Source organism: Eurypyga helias, unplaced genomic scaffold (assembly GCF_000690775.1).
Source record: "Eurypyga helias isolate BGI_N326 unplaced genomic scaffold, ASM69077v1 scaffold29230, whole genome shotgun sequence".
Lineage (NCBI taxonomy): Eukaryota > Metazoa > Chordata > Aves > Eurypygiformes > Eurypygidae > Eurypyga > Eurypyga helias.
In genome coordinates this window covers 228-18,810 of record NW_010225494.1, presented here as the reverse complement: position 1 = coordinate 18,810, position 18,583 = coordinate 228, and the positions used below count along the sequence as shown (strand labels likewise).

At 41.2% G+C, this 18,583-nt stretch overlaps 1 protein-coding gene across 1 annotated transcript in view; it reads right to left on the bottom strand.

Moving 5' to 3' along the window:
* Positions 1-18,583, bottom strand: part of LOC104508128 (protocadherin alpha-C2-like) — a 48,383-nt gene that overhangs the window by 29,579 nt on the left and 221 nt on the right. The window contains 3 exon segments of the mRNA XM_010149647.1: positions 5,929-6,017; positions 8,085-8,143; positions 16,527-18,583. The exon segment at positions 16,527-18,583 is cut by the window's right edge and continues 28 nt beyond it. Coding sequence (XP_010147949.1) covers positions 5,929-6,017; positions 8,085-8,143; positions 16,527-18,583 — 2,205 coding nt within the window.

The window sequence follows — 18,583 nt, the reverse complement described above, 5'->3', positions numbered from 1 at the left end:
ACTTTCTCTATTTCCTCCTTTTAAAATATTGCCTATATTATCACAGTGGTTCTTAGTCCACCTAGGTATGGTTCTTAGATCTGGTATTTTGATATGTAGGTATTTTTAGTTTTGAAAGTTGGAACTATGAAATTTCATAGAAAATTAGTTAATTTAAATAAGTATAAAGGATACAGATGTGCAGAGCTGCATTTTCTAGTGCTTTCCATTTTAAACAGTTGCAACATTCTGCAACAAACCAAGATACCAGTTTTGCATTCTGGGTTGCTAATTAGTTATTGTCTTTTACAGCTTAATGAATGAACTGCTAAAGCTAAGACAGACCAGTGTTCTGACTTTATTTGTAAATTAACCTTTAACAGTCTCAAAGCAGCAGCACTTTTGGCCCCTGCACATTCTTTGCAGTGACCGCTTGAGGAGTCTTAATTAGCCCCTTTGTCTGTAGATAAGGAAGGTCATTTGAAGAAGGTGAATAGAAACTCACTGACATTTAAGAAGAAATTGTTCTCCATTTTCAAGTACAGCATAAAGATATATCATATGAAATATGTTGTACCTCAGGTCCTATAGCACTCAGTTTTTTCTTGGGCTCTTTCTCTTTAAACTGAATTTTTAGAAAAATACCTCAGAAGCTAAGAGCCTTGTGACAGCCTTGTGGTCCCCTGTGAGCTTTTACTGGAGCGTTCTGCCTGTTTTAAGAACAGTGTCTGTGAGAGAGTCAAACTTTAAAAAAAAAATAAATCATTCATTCCCTTCTGTGCTGATGTTAAATGGACTCAAAGATGCACAGAGATCAAACGATTATTCCATGAAAAGAACAACTAACTTCAGCGTGGCTTTCTGTCCCTCATCACAAGCTATTACCCAATCTTGGTATGCCAATTGCCTTTCCGGTAACCTATGCTCAGTAGTCACTTAAGAGTGCCACTCCCTGTGCTATCTGCCTCCTGTAGACCTTTTAGAATCCTTCTCCAACTGTTTCCCTCTACCAGATCCTCTGTGTTCACCTTCCTCTCCCAAGGTGTTTCCTGCTGTCCCCTTCACGACTTCTGCGCAGACCTCTCCCACTTACACTAATGCTCCATCTCTCACCTGGGCCCTTCTCATACTGTTCCATTAGAAGGAAATGTCTCCTTCTGACAGAATGTTCTTATTCAAGTAGGATCTACTTGCTGACATACAAATTAGTCTGTATACCACAATTTACACTGGATAATTATAATATTTTCTTCTTTTATCAAGGCATACTTGGACATTTTTATAAAAACCCATGCAAGCATCCCCTTTCACTTTCTTCACAACTTTCCCACAGACATTCCATTCATAACATTCTGCCCCAAACAAGCAGTACAAAACTTACTAGGAAGACTGACTTTACTTTTCAGATAATTTTGCTTATTTGCCATATTTATAGTTGCTTCTCATTTATTTTTCAGTATTCTACACTTCTTCTACAGCCCATTCCCCATCTGTGGGCCTCTTCTGTATTATAGCTGACTGAAGTAGGAATCATCCTCCAGAGCAACATAAATCTATTCCAGAGCAACTGTAGTTCCCAGCATAAAACCCAAGAATCTCTACAGCCTTTCAGGACAGGCTGCATGTATATGGGCATGGAATATCCCTAGCTAGCTTGGCATGCATAAAAAGGTCACAGTTAGGCTGGAGGTACTGAATAAGAGAGGAAAGCTGTGAGAGACACAAACTTCAGAGGACAGATGTTGAGTCAGGCTTGGGGTGATGGGAAACAGGGAGCTATATACATCTTTGTAAAAATATTTCATGTATATACACAAACATATATATATATATAATATATATACACATACATGCGTAGCCCATATAGTCCTTTTCAGGTCTAGAGTTGATCTCTGGGTTTCTCGGTTATAATGTTCCCTGTCTTTTCAAGTAGCTATGAAACCCACAGCTAACCTGTCTCTCCTACTTATTTTTCTTAAGAAATAGCAGCCAATATTACTACTGCTGTTTACTTGGCCAGTTCAAGGGATAAACATATGCACCATGAATGTCAAGTGTGGAGGACTGCCCATGTTGAGGTCAGCAGATTCTCACATGATATAATTGCTTTTTTCTAAGTGTGCTTTAAAAACCAAGGCCACCACCTGTCTGCCCAGCTAATTACCTGGGAAACGAAAACAAAAATGACACATATACTTAGGAGAATGTTACCACTGCAAAATGAGAAGCATAAAATGAGTGTATTTTAGGATTGCATTTGCCTATGCAACCTTAATTCAGTCCCTTGTGCATATTCATAAGGCTAGACACTGAAAGCCTAGCTTCCTTGAAGTCAGTGGGCTTTATGCCATGGACTTCAGAGATGCCAGTATTTCACCTGGTCTTCGCCTACATGCTTCCAAATTTCAGATGCAGATCCTTTTCATGGGTCCTTTGCTCTTTTGTTTAGGGTTGTCTGAATGGAAGTATATTTTTTCCCTCTATAAATGTGGTGTGTGGCCAAGTGCCTTATTTACTGCACACATATAAAGCCTACATTGAAACAAGGATTTAAAATTCCTCATGGCTGTTTTTCATTGCAACACCTTATCATTCTCCTGAGTCTTATATATGCTATGAATGTATCTTTAGACTGCTTTGTGAAGCACTTGCATTACCAGTTCTGTTTTGTAGACTGGGACTTAGAGCACAGAGAGGTAAGTACACACAGATTTGCTTAATGCCCACTAATTTATTCTGAAATCTTCTGTGCTGTATGTCCAGAGCAAAGTTTCTATTATGAGCTCCCACCCCTTCTGCAAATCAAGCTCCAGTTATTTCAAGTTAGGCATCCAGAAAATAAAGTTCATTCGGATTAGTGGTCACCTATAGAAATCTGATACCATTGCCAAATCTGTTGAAGGACATTGAGCAGAAACCAGAAATCTATCTGCATTTCCAGGACTCCCTATATAGCACGTGAAGGACAAATGAGATGCCCTAGAGAGCTAAACCCAAGGTTATTCTCTTCCCAGTGGGAGTTGAGCCTTCTTGTCCCAACTCACTTGGAAGTATCCTGACTACAAATGTATAAACTGTTAGACTGGTGCATAAGAAAATGCAAAGACAATTAAAAAATGCCAGATTGAGATTCACTGTCCCCTACACGGGTGAAATACACAATAAAGCCAATAGGAGTGTTGTCAGTCAGATAAGGACCAGATTTTGCTTGGGCAACACATATTTGCTGAAACATCATGTGATGTTTGAGTACAAGTATGCATTAGGAATTAAGAATTTACTGATTTAACACTTGACTTGTTCAACCTTCTTAAAGTGTTCCTATGACATCATCTTTCAATGCTCGCATTAATAAACTCTTTGAATCTGTCTATATGAGGCATCTTATCCGCAGCTTTTGTGGATTGTTAAACTAAATGAATGGTTTAGTGACAAATGGATTGTGATAATCAATTGACTAGAACAACTGCATGGAGAATGTGTCCACAGAACAGGTCTGGAAGTGGTTTCTAGTCAACAGAAGTCGAGACCTACAGCTGTCACAGTATGTTGATGATAGCAGAGATAACAAATGACTTATCTAGGAGTTTATCTGGACACAGATGCACTCCATTCGTATGCAAATGCTATGTCAGGAGCAAATGCATCTGTTGACTCAATCGACTGCAATTGACTGTAATGGGTTGAATCTCTTCTGAAAAGCATCAGTTGTGTATGTTAACCTGATGGAAAGTATTACAGGTCTGGAAGCCAAGCCAGAAAAAGAAAGCAGCATTGAAAGAGATATTTGTGGGAAACTGCAGATAGGATTCTAAAACAGTGGTAATAAATTGCTGAAAATATGATGCATGATGATGTACTTAAGCTATGAGAATTAACACAATCATTAATTCTAACTGAGATTTCCCTGTGTTTTCTATTATGGACCAGGGATATCTGTAGCTTTTGCTTACAAAGAGTGGAGAATAATATTACTTGAAAGCCACTAAAAAAATAGCTAATTCATCTTACGTCAGGGTCATTAATCCTCGGGAGTACACAGAAAAGAAACAAATGAGTATTCATTGTGCAAAATGAATAAAAAATATTCATTTACGAGGAACTTGATTCACAAAAGTCAGCTTTAAAGGCAGCTGTAACTAGTGTGGACATTCTGTAATGCAATTTTAATTAGTCACATTTTCCTGTATAGCAGAAAAATTTCCTCTTCCTGAAGGCATTTCTTATAACCTGTTTGAATACACTCAGGGCCTCCTGCCAGCTTCTCCTCTCACTGGGCCTTACAGCTTTCTCCACCCTACATAACCACTAACATACAGAGTAGCGTGTGTGACAGCGATGCATTCATTGCACAATGGCCTCATGGGAAAGAGCAGTAAGAGCCAAGGGTTAGTGCCAGTCCTCAAAGAAAGAGGTGTTCAGATTCCCAAAGTGAGTCTAAAATGATAAGACTCAAAAAGAATAGCAGGGAGGAGTCCAGATTGTGGAACAGGGCTCTGGGACCCACATGCCAATGGACCTCCTCAGAAGACAGGACTGTCCTACTTTTGCATTTACATTCAGGTACTTAAAAATCTGCATTACAAACAAGCAAACATCTGGGTGAATATTTACAACCATACTGAACTTGGTATAAAGTAATACACTAAGTGCTGCTCAGTGCAGCTGAAAGCCTGAGGGAGCTTCCTGTAAAGGTTAGTGTGTACTTGTGGTGACATTTTCAAATGCAAGCTCAACAGCTACACACCCTTCATGACATGCACAAGCTGTGTCTTCCTGCAAAGCCTGCAACAGAAGGAAGAGCACGCAAAAACCAAGTAATTATAGTCTAGGGGCCCATTAGATAGTATATTAATTTCCAGATCTGTTTCTGCAGACAGCCATTCTGTTAACACCAGTGTAGTTCTTGCTGGGCACCACTAATTCATGGACACGTTGTAACCGTGATTGCAAATTCTGAAGCTGCTCCTTAGCCCTCTATCCAGATAAAATTCCCACTTAAGCCAAGGGAAAGTTTTGCACCAAAAAGTAACTAAATAAAGCAGCTCTCTCATCTTTTCTGCTGGAGAGCCCATTTCTTGGTCTTTGACTTGCCTCTGTGATATGAGCGTCACTCCTCATTTGAATTTCTGGAGGACTCGCAGTGCTCACAGAGCTGTCATACAAGGCTCAGCCCTACACAGGGCATCCATTAAGTTGACAGCTTAGACTGGACGACTGAAAATGCTGATCACACCAGTGACTGACTGCTCCACTACATCTCTATATTATTTCTGCTCCACCAGAAAAAGTGAGAATATTTTATTGCCTGCAATGCAAAATATACAGGTGCTTTTTCTTAACTGAATGGGGACCTTTTGCCAGTTCGTATTGACTGCTGTGAAGTCATCAGTCAGTGAGGAAGTGAAGCTACATTCTAGAATGTATTTTTGGGAGTTTATTTTGACAAGGAAAAAACAGTTTAGATTTCATCATCGCATGAATGAAAATAGCTAGTAAAAAAAATAGGTCGGATTTCACCACAGAAAATGAGAGACACTCAAAGAGACTTACTGGGTTTGTAAAAATAACAAAGGGACACCTGATAAGCTCCTACCCCAGCTCTTTTGAAATGCAGGGCAAATCACCTCTACACGCAAGCATGGGCTTTTTGAGTCTGAATACACAGACCAGAACTGAAGCCCTTTCATTACACAAACCAATAATCTCCAAAGTAGAGTGAAAGCTGGGATGGAGGACTCACTCTCCTGTGTTCATCTAGACTGAATAAAGAGAAAGATGTGGTTTATGCTTTACTATTCCATGCTATTTAGATTCCATAGATAAATTTACAAGGACTTCACTCAGAAACACGAAACAGAAGAAAAACTAAGACAGAAGCATTAGGAAGTCTACTTGAGTTAACATTCATTCCTCAAACACGTTCTGGATTTTCACACCCAACCTTACCTGGAGTAGCACTGGAGACTGTTGGCCACTGCTGATCAGGCCCTCCTGGTCCTCCGCGTAGGACTCCTGCCTCCTCCATATGCACAGCACTGAATAAGCATATATCATAGTTAGATTACATAGTTCCCCTCTGCCCTGGGCTTTTATAACATTCCCCTTTCTTGCGACTTTTCAAAGGTTGTAACTGTTCATTGCTCTGCAACTACTACTCGAATATTGCATGCTGCTAGCAAATTCTGCTGGACCATTGAAGAACTAGCTATTTTGACTTGCAAAACTTATCTTTGATTATTTACTAGAACACAGTTGTGGCATAATTTATAGAACAAACATACCTTTAAGACACTACAGTCACCAACAAGGAAGTTACACACCTTCTTTGCTATTACAATGTATCAACATTAAAGCAAATAATAAAAAGTTCGTGGATTTAGTTTGTGAGCACTTGGCCTTGAAAGCACAAATTTGGGTATTAGCCAGCACCTTACATGGAAGGAAAAGAAAAAAATCTGCTACTTTTCACGCAAACTAGGCATTTATTTATTTGTTTCTCTAATTCCTTAGAAAAACAAGATTCTGTGACTGTGTCCCTGTCTCTGTTCATCTGCCTCTCAGTTCTCTTCCACACTCCCAGCTGAATAATGGGCAGTTTCAACCAAATGTGGCAGATGTCAAGGGTTCTACAGACAGAGACCAACTTTCTACAGGTTTTAGGAAAAATCAGCATCTTATGAAATTCATCAGTTGTGCAATTTTCAAAAGCTCAGATTCTGAGATTTCAGGTAAGTATGGGGGCTGCTTATGTGAGAAAACAGAGGACGGCATACAATTTCTCATGCTTGTGGGATGAATTGCTTTAAATGAACTCTGACTTTTCATTTCTTATTCAAGTAACTTCAGGCAAGATCTTGAACTGTGTATAGAAAGGAATGTGGTTCCACAGGATTATGCTGGCAACACACAAGAGCACACCTGACTGAAAACTGGTAGATAAAATGCTCTTGTAAGCAGGAGAATTCCTGCTTCAGGATCCTGCTCCCCAGACTGTTTATTCATTTTGCAGTAAGCAGTCAGCGATTAAAAAACCAAACCAAAACCACAGCAGGAACATAAAAGACAACCCATTTTGCCCAACAGGCCACAGAATCAAGCTTGCTCTTTCTTTCTTTCCTTCTGGTCCTCAGGTCCTCTCCAGCCCAGAGTCAGCTGGAGAGGTACAGTGTCCTCAACCCATGAAGCACAGCATCTGGGAAGGACAGCCTGAATCTGAGTTTTGGATTTAAACCTTAGGAATACTCTTCAGCCATGTGGATAATGGATAAAAGGTGATGACTACAGTCTCATTGCACCAACAACTTTGAGAAAACCATACTGTCCTGCACTTTGTAGTGTCACTAGGAACTACCACAACCTTATAATTGCATGTAAATCTGTAAGGTAGTCTTATTAATCGTGTCAAATTACACTTGAATATATAATGAGTTTTCTAATCTGCTCAGGAAGGGAGAGCAAAGATATTTTATTTAGCCTCTACAAAACCACTTGATTAGAATTCTTCTTTTCCGGGTGTACTGAGTAGCAAATTATAACAGAGACTGTTTGCAAGGACTTTCAAAGATGTCTAAAGATATTTGGACAGAGCGCCCCTTTTCCTTCTTTTAAAATCCATCTCATATCTTCCAAATGTCCTTTAAACTGTGTTAATCATCTTGATTGCACCATGTGGTTAATAAACCGACTGCAGGAGCAGCGTAATTTATGATAGAGACAGAAGATGGAAAACACATTGATGCTGCAGTCTATTTAAACATATCAGCACATGTCATTACAGGGAGCTTTAAAGTAAACATAGAGAGTATAATCTCAGTTAAATAATTCAATAATTAGAGTAATTATGCCTTGACAGTCAACGTATGCAAAGGCAGGAGGTAAACACAAAAAAAGCACAGATCTACGGTAGTACAATAACAGCATGAGATGCAATCAGAATGAATCTGTAACACTTGGAGATTGGAAGGGACAGCAGCAGAACTCACATGCTTTCCACCTCAGCATACAGATATCAGTCTAGGGCATCAGAAGAGCCAGCCAGCTTTGTCCTTTTCACAGAGGACAACGACAGACTTCCCCTTCATGTGGGGAAACACCATACCTACCTTTGCATTCCTGCCCTTAGGGATGCAGAGTAGCGCCAGTCAGGATTGGGGTGCTTTGGCTGTAGAAACAAAAGCCCAGGATAACGTTGTTAATGTATGTTAAAGGTGCATATGCATCTGGCTAACTTTGTCAGAAGAGCCTATATGGAGCTAATCAATTTTTGTGAAACTGAGGAACTGCCAAATCCTTCTACAAATCTGAAGAAACTTTCAAATGGATGCACAGAGACTGTCTCTGGAACAAAGAAACTTGTTTGCATGCCAAGGTCTTTGGCTAGAGATGATCTGTGTGGAATGACATTTAATGCTGGAAACTGCTGGACAGTTATTTCTACATTCACCAACATTCTGGGCATAGGAAAAAAAACCCCACATCATAAATCCATAATGCACAGTGTTTGTTTACCTGATCAGCTGAGGAAACTCGAGCTCCTGCTCTGAACAGCATCTGCCTGAGGACATATAAAATACAGCCCCCCTATGAAGGGGACATGTGGGGCAGACTGTTTGCTGTGAGGTTTCTGCTGGTTTAGTGCACTGCAGAGGGCTGCACTTGATTTTATCAGATTTGCAGACTGCAGCAAGTCTTTTATCAAAGGCAGACGCATTCTTCCATAATATCAAGAATTGCTACATTCTCCATATTCATGAGAGGGCCTAAGGGATGGAAGGGGAAAATAGCCTGCAATACCCTTTGACCAACAAACCTCAGCATATGCTGATCTGCTGCACAATGACTTGCTAAATAAGGAGATAATTAAGAATTCTCTGATGATCAAAAATTGCTCCAGAAAAATCTCTTTTGCATTGTCAGGGGACCATCACAATAATTTTCAACTACAGCCAGTGAATGCAAGCTCCGGTCCTTTAAAATTAAACCCTAAGCACATAACAAAGTTATCTCTCAGGATTCTCAAGACATTATTCTGAAGGTGATACTGCAGCCAGTGCTTAACTTCAGACACTGGAATTCTAAGAGAGAACTTACGTCCAGAAACATAATGGACTACACTCATTCCTGGTGTTCCTTGTACAGTGCCAAACACACAAATAATATATGACAGTAATGGTTTAATCATCTTCAACCTATTGGAGGCAGATCAGAAACGAATTTTGTCCCATTACTTGAAAGAGAAAAAGAGTGTTGAATGCTCTGAATTATTCACAGCCAACTCTGTCTTTCCTCTTGAGGCCTGGGGTATGCTTTTCCCTGGATCAATAGACTTTATTCAAATAAAAATGGAGCAATTACAACTTACACTCTAACTCTATCACCATATTTCCCAGGTCCTGCATCACTCAAGAGTGAGATGCTCTTGGATGATGCACATCCTAGTATTCTTTATGGTCTGAGTTACACAAAAGGGAGGGGGCTGCTATTTGCAACCACACATTAAACATCTGTGCTAGCAATTTCCTTCCCATTTAGCTCCCTGTTTTCTGGCACGCTCAGGTTCTGCTGAGTTTAGCAGAAAGTGGCTTGAGAAGGAGCACATTATGCGTGGTTCCAGTATTCTCTGATTCATTCCATTTTGGCCCCAGTCCCAGGGATGTCGATGCAACTTTAAAGTCAACCATGTAGTAAAAGTCAATGCAAGCGAATAGGTAATAATACACACTGGTCATATCCTCTCCTGAGTTTGCCTTTCTTCATGTATGAAGGGTGCTGACACCAGACAATTTGGCTTTTGCTCTGATGGCGGTTTTCTTATAGCAGCAAAACTGCTGGGCTGGGACTCTTTTCTTGCAATGATACAGGCGCAGGTTACTAATTTCTACAGGCTTATAGGCAGTGTGAGGAGGAGGAATCTTACCACAGTCCGAGGAAAAACACAGATGAAGTGAAATTACCTCCAAAAGCTGGAAAAGTCTGTCACAAATTGGGTAGGAGTGAGAAAAGAGGAAAACAGCCACTCACTCACAATACATAGATTTTTGGGTTTCAGCTGAGAGCTTTCCAGCTCTTGGCTAGAAAACAAAAACCTATGTTTTCTTGCAGTGAGAACTTGCAGGCACCTGATCATAAATGGATGATGATGGCAGGAGAAACTCATCAGTTAGAAATTCATCATTCATTCACTCCACGTGCACAGAAACAGCTACAATTAGAAGAGATTGTGGTATTTTCCAAGATTACTTTCCAGAAGCTGTGGCATCTTGTAGCTACTCCCAAACAGTTCTCTATTTGCTAGTACTCTTCAGGAAGGGCTGTAGTGCTGCTCCCAGAGGAGCAGAAGGAAGGAGAGCACAGGATCGGAAAAATATACTCTGGAGAAGGAAAGATCCATTGCCACAGTTGACTTTCAGACCTGTCAGGGTCTGATTTTTGGTTTAAACTGTGAAAAATTCAGTGTCTGGGACTTCTCTACTTTTTGACATCTTCATATGAGGAATAGGAAGAGCAGGCAGTCAGGCCGAAGTCTACTTTTGCCTAAACCTATTCTCACCCAGTTTTACCATCTGAGCACTGCTTGACTGGGAACTTTCAGACGTCAGCAAGAGATGCAAGTTTGTCCCACACTTGTGTTATCACAGGATAATGTCCTGCAACTGAAAAAACTGTGAAATTCCAATTTTGCCAGTGTAACTGGCTTCTCCTTTTGTTCTGCTACAGATTGTAATTCTTTAAGATCCTCTGGTCATAAGAGAAAAGTTGTTTCAATACACCTCTAAAGGAGATTGGCCAATTAGGAGAGAGAAAAGCAAAAAGCATGACCAATAATAGAAGTGGCAGCAGAGTAGAACAAGCAAGCCTGTTCAGTAATATCTTTCTACAGTTCAGATGCAGCAGCATTGCTTCTTATAGAGCCATCAGGCATTTACAGTCGGCATGCTTGGGTTAGCTTATATCTCTGGCTATGAACAGTCCACCTTCACCAGACCACTCACTGAAACCTGCCACATTGATACATGCATTGATACACAGCACACAGTCACTGTGTCACGACACAATACGCCCCACGTCAAAGTAGTGCAATGTCTTCAGCCCAGTACCAGGGGACTGGAGTCTGCACAGCAGCTGTCAGTGGGCTCCTCCACAAAGCCCTGTCCCAGGCTTTGCCATGAGAAGTGAAGCTGTGTCATAAACAAACACCACCAGGCCAAGGTACAGCTGGCCAGGAAGCACAAATACAGAGAGGAAGCACAAAGAGGAATAGGGATTCCCCAGTGGTCCAGATGCTTCTCAGTTCTACTACCCATACTCTCGCTATGTCACACAATGCTGACGAAGATAATATTGTTCCTTTTACCTCCTCAGCTCCCAACTCCTTACAAGACCCCGCTTGTCACATGCCAACACATTCTACTAACTTTAAGGTAATCTTAGACTGCCATTTCCCTCAGAGATTTTTGGAGGCCATGTATCAAGTCCAGTGGTCCTGTCTTTACCATTCATCAGTGGAGTTGAGGGAAATCACATGATCCAGAACAGAAGTAGTCAACTATTTCCCCTTTTTTCCCATCCCCTGCTTTTACTGATTGAGTAACAACACACATCATCACGGTTATGAGATGAGTCAAAATCTGTCCAGTGGCCTATAGTAGTTGTTATCACTGCACCAGGTGAACACCTCATGCCAATAGTTTGCTCCTTCCAGTTCTTCCAGGCACCAGGGTTACATTCCACCAACCACATAACCACAAACATTAATGCAACTAGCCATAAAAAAAAAAAAACTATTTGAAAGACAGATAAACAAAGTGAATATCTAATATGAAATGGAGTCACCTAAGTAGCAAAAAACCTCATGCAAAATGCCACACTGTTTTCAAATTGCACAGCATGAGTTAATTTAAGAATAATTTCACTGGTTCATGGAGAATAATAAATTAAGTCAAAAATGCATTGTTACAAATATTTTGCCCAGTCCTCTTTTTTGGCACAGCAAAGACTTGCCCCTGGGATAGAAGGAATTTCTAAATATTTATGTTGTCCTGATCCTCTATTCCTGAAAATCAATGTGAAGGCCACTTCAGTGAGTGTTAGAACAGGGCCTGCTTGAGGTAGAGAAGTGTGAATCAAACATTTACAAACAGTTACCAGATGATGAGGCTGCTAAAAGCATCCCACTCCATTCCTGTTTCCACACAAATGCATGACAGAATGATGTAAGGTATATTTATCAAATATATATGCTTTGAAGCAATAGTAAAAGGCCTTTTAGATTCCCTGATTGCATACAGTTCTGCTTATTTTCCAGTGACACGATACTGACAGGTTTAAGAAAGAAGAGGCTTCTACTCCTAATTTCCTTCTGTAAATATTTAGAATTAATTTGATATGGAAAACAAACCATAGTCTGAGCATGTGTTTATCACATACAATATCAAAATGGAAACTGGAAAAGGGTGTAATTCAGAAGCCCAGAAATTTTCTTCCTGGTAGTGCTCATTTGCATTCTTAGCTCTGAGAAAACCAAGGTGAAGGGAAAAGGCAAGTGCATCTGTAAAGTATATTTAATGATTTCCAAGTGAAGGAAAGCTCCTCTGCTTAATATTGGATGCAAATTTCTGCTGGCACAGCAGTAAGCATAAAACCAAGAGCCTGACTGCCCTGAAGCACAGAACACTTAGCAGGACAGGTTCAGCTGCTGCCACTAAACAAAAGAACAAACATTTATAGTTAACCTTTACAATGTCAGTGAGGCTGGAGAATTTCTTAAAGGCTTAAGTTCTTGAACAGAGATTGTAAGATATTCCACCATTAATACCTTTAAAGCCTCTGTGAGAAATCTCCTGGGAAGACTGCTCCAGACAATGCTGTGGTTTTACTAGATTTAGACACTTCAAAACATGCTTGCGTTTCAAAGCACTATCACGATGTGTTCAATTCGAGTCTTGTTTCGTTTTTCCTGTGTGTTTAGCAAGCTGGTTTTCAAGTCCAAAATACAGAGGAAGAGCCAGAAGCAGAGTAAACAAACATAAAACTCCAATGAACTCCTGAGTTTTACCATCACTAACATGTAGCTTTAGTTTCACTTTTCGAAAAGTGTGCATACAATGTACCATGCAAGTTTATTTATGAACATTGCATGAAACATCATATTTTGTCAGCTACATGTGACACCACACAAAAAACAGCACAGAAAAATGTATAATCAGAAGAGCTGATATCTAGCTCTATCAAGTATCCAGACTGCCCACTCATCATTAGGACTGTGCCAGGCTGCCTTCAGTAGACCAAAATTCAGTTTAACTCCAGTTAAAACACATATGTGTTTGATTCTTATTCCCTGCATTGAAGGGAAAAGACTGTCATGAGGTGCAAGACATAACAAATGAGCTTAATGCCACAGAACAGAAGAACAAGAGAGCTGAAAAAGCAAACCAAGGGCCAGACGCTACCCAGTCACCACTCAACATCTTTACAGGCACATGAGAAAAGGGACCCAGACTAAAGCACTGAAACCTCTCCTGAAAATGATGGATCATCACTGCAGCAGTGTCCAGCAAGAAAATCACATCCTCAGACACCCCCTTCACATCTGCATGCACCCCCTCTTGAAATGCAGGAATCCAGGCTGCCCATAGCCTCACACGGTGCCAGCAATGAAGCCACAGTGTTGCCTACATTGGCCTGTATTTTGCCTATACTGCCTGCCTGCTCGCCCTGCAGCAGTTATCCAGCTGATGAGTGATACCCATTAACCTCACATTCTGATCCTTAACACCAGACTCCTGCCAGCAGCAACTGTTTATAAGGTTTTCAGCACAGCTGTGTTAGTACACTTCATCTTTTACAAAACACACTTGGTTTGAGATACTCTCTTATAAACCCATAAAGGACCATACAGGCAAGAAGGGTGAATGCAGAAGCACAGGATGTCTTGCAGGAAAAAGCTCTCATTCCACCATCACAACATTAGCAGGACAAGTCAGAACAGTCACACAGTAATCAGCATTTCAACAGATACAAGGAATTTCCTACCTAACCATACACTGGGTTTCCCCTTCCACTGTAACCTTCTAATGACCCAATGAAGTCAGTCACAATTTATATAAAGTAATCATTAGCATCTTTGACCTTACTGATAAATATGAAAAGGACTAAGATTTTATTGCACTGAGATTAATCCCAAATAACTTTGAAATATTTTCCTCTCACTGCATGAACATTTGCAAACATTAGCCTCTGTGAAACCCTATGTACGATATGCATGCATGAGAAGCCTAGTCACCTGGTCCCATCCTCATCACTGAATAACTAATAGAAGGTAAATTTCCAAAAACTGTAAAAAAAAAACCCAAACCCACACAACCAGACCAAAACCAAAACCCAACTTGTTCACATTATCCAAAAGTAACATACAAATCAGAGATTAACTTTCTAAATCAACGTAAGGACAATGATACCTGTTGCTATGCTTCACAGGTTGAGCTTTAAAAGACTAATAAGAAGTTTGCTTTAACTAAAAAGAGAAACACATCTAGTAATACAAAGATCGTTACCCTTATAAAGCAGAATTCAGTGTTGCTAAGCAATTGATGTAATTCTCAGTGCATATATTGAGCTTGTAAAGAGAGGGTTTTGTAGTATGTAAGTAGCTAGGAACTAGCAGTTACTGAATGCCAGTATATTCACCCATTTCCTCATGTACACCTGGCATCGATACATCTTCAAGCCATGTACTACCACAGGACAGTCTAAGAAGCAGAGACCTAAGAAAATAACTTGTGATGAGTACAACTTGTCAGAATTTCACCTCTGTTTATATCATACAGAATTATTTGAATAATTGATTCCCCTTTTGGATCATAACTCCACACAGACAGGCATTTATTAGTTTTTTTCTATACACCTCTCTACTATTGTATTCCAAGTTAGGGCTGGCTTCACTGCCACTGTCTAACCTGCACTGGTGCTCAAAACTTGCTAATTCACTACGTTAAATGCAGTGATCCCTAAAATGTAATAGGAATCTGTCTGTTAAACTAATTTCCTACTGGTCTTGCATCCAAAGTGAAGCTGTTTTCAATTATTGGCCCTCTTTTTTTTCCCCCAGAAAATCAGATTTAAATTGTATATTTCACACTCTGATTCTTCAGCATATATGCTTAGAGAGCATGCCCCATGTTCTCTCCTATATCAAACAGATTACAAGCATTTTATTATACTCAGAAAGATTTTAACGTACAAAAACTGTGAAGAAAAAGAGAAATACCTCCCGTCCCTGTCACTGTGATTTATAGGAGAATACTGCATTCATTTTAAATGGGTTAGCTTTGAATGGATCATCATTACTCTCTACAAGAATTTTAATGGAAGACTTGATAGTCCTTAAGATTTGTGCATCACTGTGTAACCAAACAAGAGTTACAAAACAAGCTAACATCTTCATATGTGAGTAAGTATAAAGTAATAAATTGTATTTCTGAGGCAAGAATACACAAGTCATGCTCTTTTCTACCCCACCACAGTTACTCCCCTAGCTTTCCCACATCTGGAGACGTAGCACAGATTAACACACGAACTGATTTTACATCTGTCACGATCACAGGGTACAAACAACACACAGTAAATGCAAAATTTTCCTTTTGTGAACCAGAATTAAACTCTCCCGTGAGTGTTTCTCGGCTTAGTTCCAATATGGGTAGGAAGGAAACTGTACAGAGAATGCAAACCGCACACCAACTGCAGGCTGCTAGCATAAAGCAACCATTAATTCCTCACTGTGGGAAAATATTGAAAAGGTTAATACATTGCTGGTCAAACCATAGGTATTAAACAATTTTCAACAGCAACCCAGCAGGTTAGAAGTTGTCACACTGTAACAACAATGGTAACTTGCTGTAATTCTCAACAGAGACGTCACTGGCTTGACACTGTCCAGAAAACATGAAATTCAGCATTGGGTAGAACGAACATTGCCAAAGCAGGGGTTGCAGTTTTCAGAAAACAAAAAGATGTCCACATTAATAAGCAAAGCATACTATTGCTATCATCTAAATTCAAAAGATCTGCCTACATATGAAACCAATGAAGTAGAAAACATCTATAACTGCCACAAAGCAATCTGTTGATTTCCAGGCTGATGACTTTAAAAAAAAATAAAATTAAAAAATTCCAGCAATGTTTGTTATAGCATTAAAAATTTAAGACCACATGTGTCATTCCCTAGCACTCTGTAGCAGCAGGCAATTTTAGATCCGTAAGAGAGAAAGGGAGGCAATACTCTATATGGTATATGTTGCAGAAATTAAGTGGCTCTCAAACAACAGACACATATACTGAACTTACCAAATGGACCCTGAAAGTCCCAGTATTTACCTAGAAACAAAACTCATTGCACAGATTAGAATTCATTAGAATCACATTTCATATCTGTCTTGTCTGTGAGCCCAAAAGGTGATACACTTAATCTGAGTTTTCCAGTTTGAACCTCTGCTTAAGCATAGATTTGCTCAGAGCACTGTGCTGACCATTTATCAACGTAGCCTCACCTCATTAGGAGTAATAGAGTCATTTTTAAGTATGATCAGGTTTTGTGCACTCTGCCCACTCTGTCCTGTCAGATGCCTCTCAGTCATCACTGCAGAGGGACCAGTAGTTCCTGCTGGGCCACAGGTATTGTAAAACATAAAAGTGTCACTTCCTGAGCCTGCAGTTAGGCATGCCTTATAGCAGTAGGTCTTAGTGAGAGACCCATTTCCCCTCACTTCAATGAAATGGGGTTGTACTTTTAAACCATGGGGTAACCTAGCATCGATGTTGTTGTTGGCCTGCTTGTACAATTCAGCAGGGCTCCGTTCTCTGACCCCACAGAACCCTGCACAGCAGGAGTCCCCATACAGACTGTATCTGTAGCACTTGATAACTGTAAGCCCAATGACTGTGAAAAGGAAAACGAAGGAGATGGCGCTCAAAGCGATAATGAGATAAAGAGTGATCTCTGAGTAATTGCTTGGACTTTTAAAGTGCCTTCTTGTATCAGGGATTATTTTGGAAACTCTGTCCACCACGGCAACAGTGATGGTTACTGATGAGGACATCGGTGGCTCGCCATTGTCTCTCACCTCCACCGTCAGGTTGAAAGTGGCTGTGCTGTCCTCCCCCAGTTTGCGAGTAGTCCTAATCTCCCCAGTATGGAGCTCTACCCTGAACAAACCTGGATCTGAGGTTTGCACCAGGTGGAAGAACAACCAGGCATTTTGTCCCGAGTCCCCATCGATGGCTATAATTTTGGTTACCAAATATCCAGCATACGCTGAGCGTGGGATCATCTCCAGGGCTGCTGAAGTGTTGGTTGAGGTAGGATACAGAATCTGCGGAGCATGGTCATTCTCGTCCACCACATAGATGTGGACAGTGACAGTGCTGCTCAGTGGTGGTATCCCGGCATCCTGAGCCTGGACAACCACCTGGAACTCCCGTAGTGTCTCATAGTCAAAGGACCTGACAGCATACATGTTGCCGCTATCGGATTTAATAGAGACATAGGAAGCGACAGGTAGCCCTTCAATCTCCCCATCTAGTAGAGAATAGGATACATAGGCATTTTCGGCAACATCTGGGTCAGTGGCTTTGATAGTGCACAGCAAGACTCCAAGAGGGTTGTTCTCAGGGATGTAAACTGAGTACACAGGTTCCTCAAAGTGTGGAGGATTGTCATTGATGTCCGAGATCTCCACGTGGATCACCTTCTGGGAGGAGAGAGGGGGGCTCCCAGAGTCAGTAGCCGTAACTGTGATGTTGTAGGCTGCTGCTTTCTCATGGTCCAGTTTGCCTTGGGTGATCAAGGTGTAGGAGTTCTTGAAAGAGTTGAGTGTGAAGGGAAGGCCAGGGGGAATGCGCAGACTCACCTGCTTGTTCAGCCCTGAGTCCTGGTCAGTGACACTCATCAGGGCCACCACAGTTCCTGCCTTTGCATCCTCTGGCACTGGGCTGTACAGGGAGGTCAGGACCACCTCAGGAACATTATCATTGGCATCCACAATGTTGACCAACACCTTGCAGTGCCCAGCCATAGAGACAGGGCCCTGATCAGTGGCTTGCACATAGATCTCATAGGAGGATGCCTCTTCATAGTCCAAGGTACCATTAACCCGCACCTCCCCTGAGTGTGGGTCCACACTAAAGAGCTGCCTCACCTTCTCTGGGGTGTAGCTGCCAAAGGAATAGATCACATCCCCATTGGAGCCCTCATCAGGGTCTGAGGCATTAAGTTTAACCACTAGCATGCCAAGTGGGGCGTTCTCCAGAAGGCTCACGGTGTAGGTGGAGCGGTCAAAGGCAGGTGGGTTGTCATTAGTATCCACAACTCGCACAGAGATCTGGGCCGTACCTGACTTGGGGGGGTCCCCACCATCCACAGCAGTGAGCACCAGCTGCTGCAGGGCACTCTGTTCCCGGTCCAGCGGCTGCCGCAGCACCAGCGCCTGCCTGCCACTCTGAAAGCCTTTAAGGTCCAGGGCAAAGTGGCGGCTGGGGCTGAGCTGGTAGCTCTGCACGGAGTTGGTGCCCACATCAGGGTCCTGGGCACTCTCGATGTGGAAGCGGG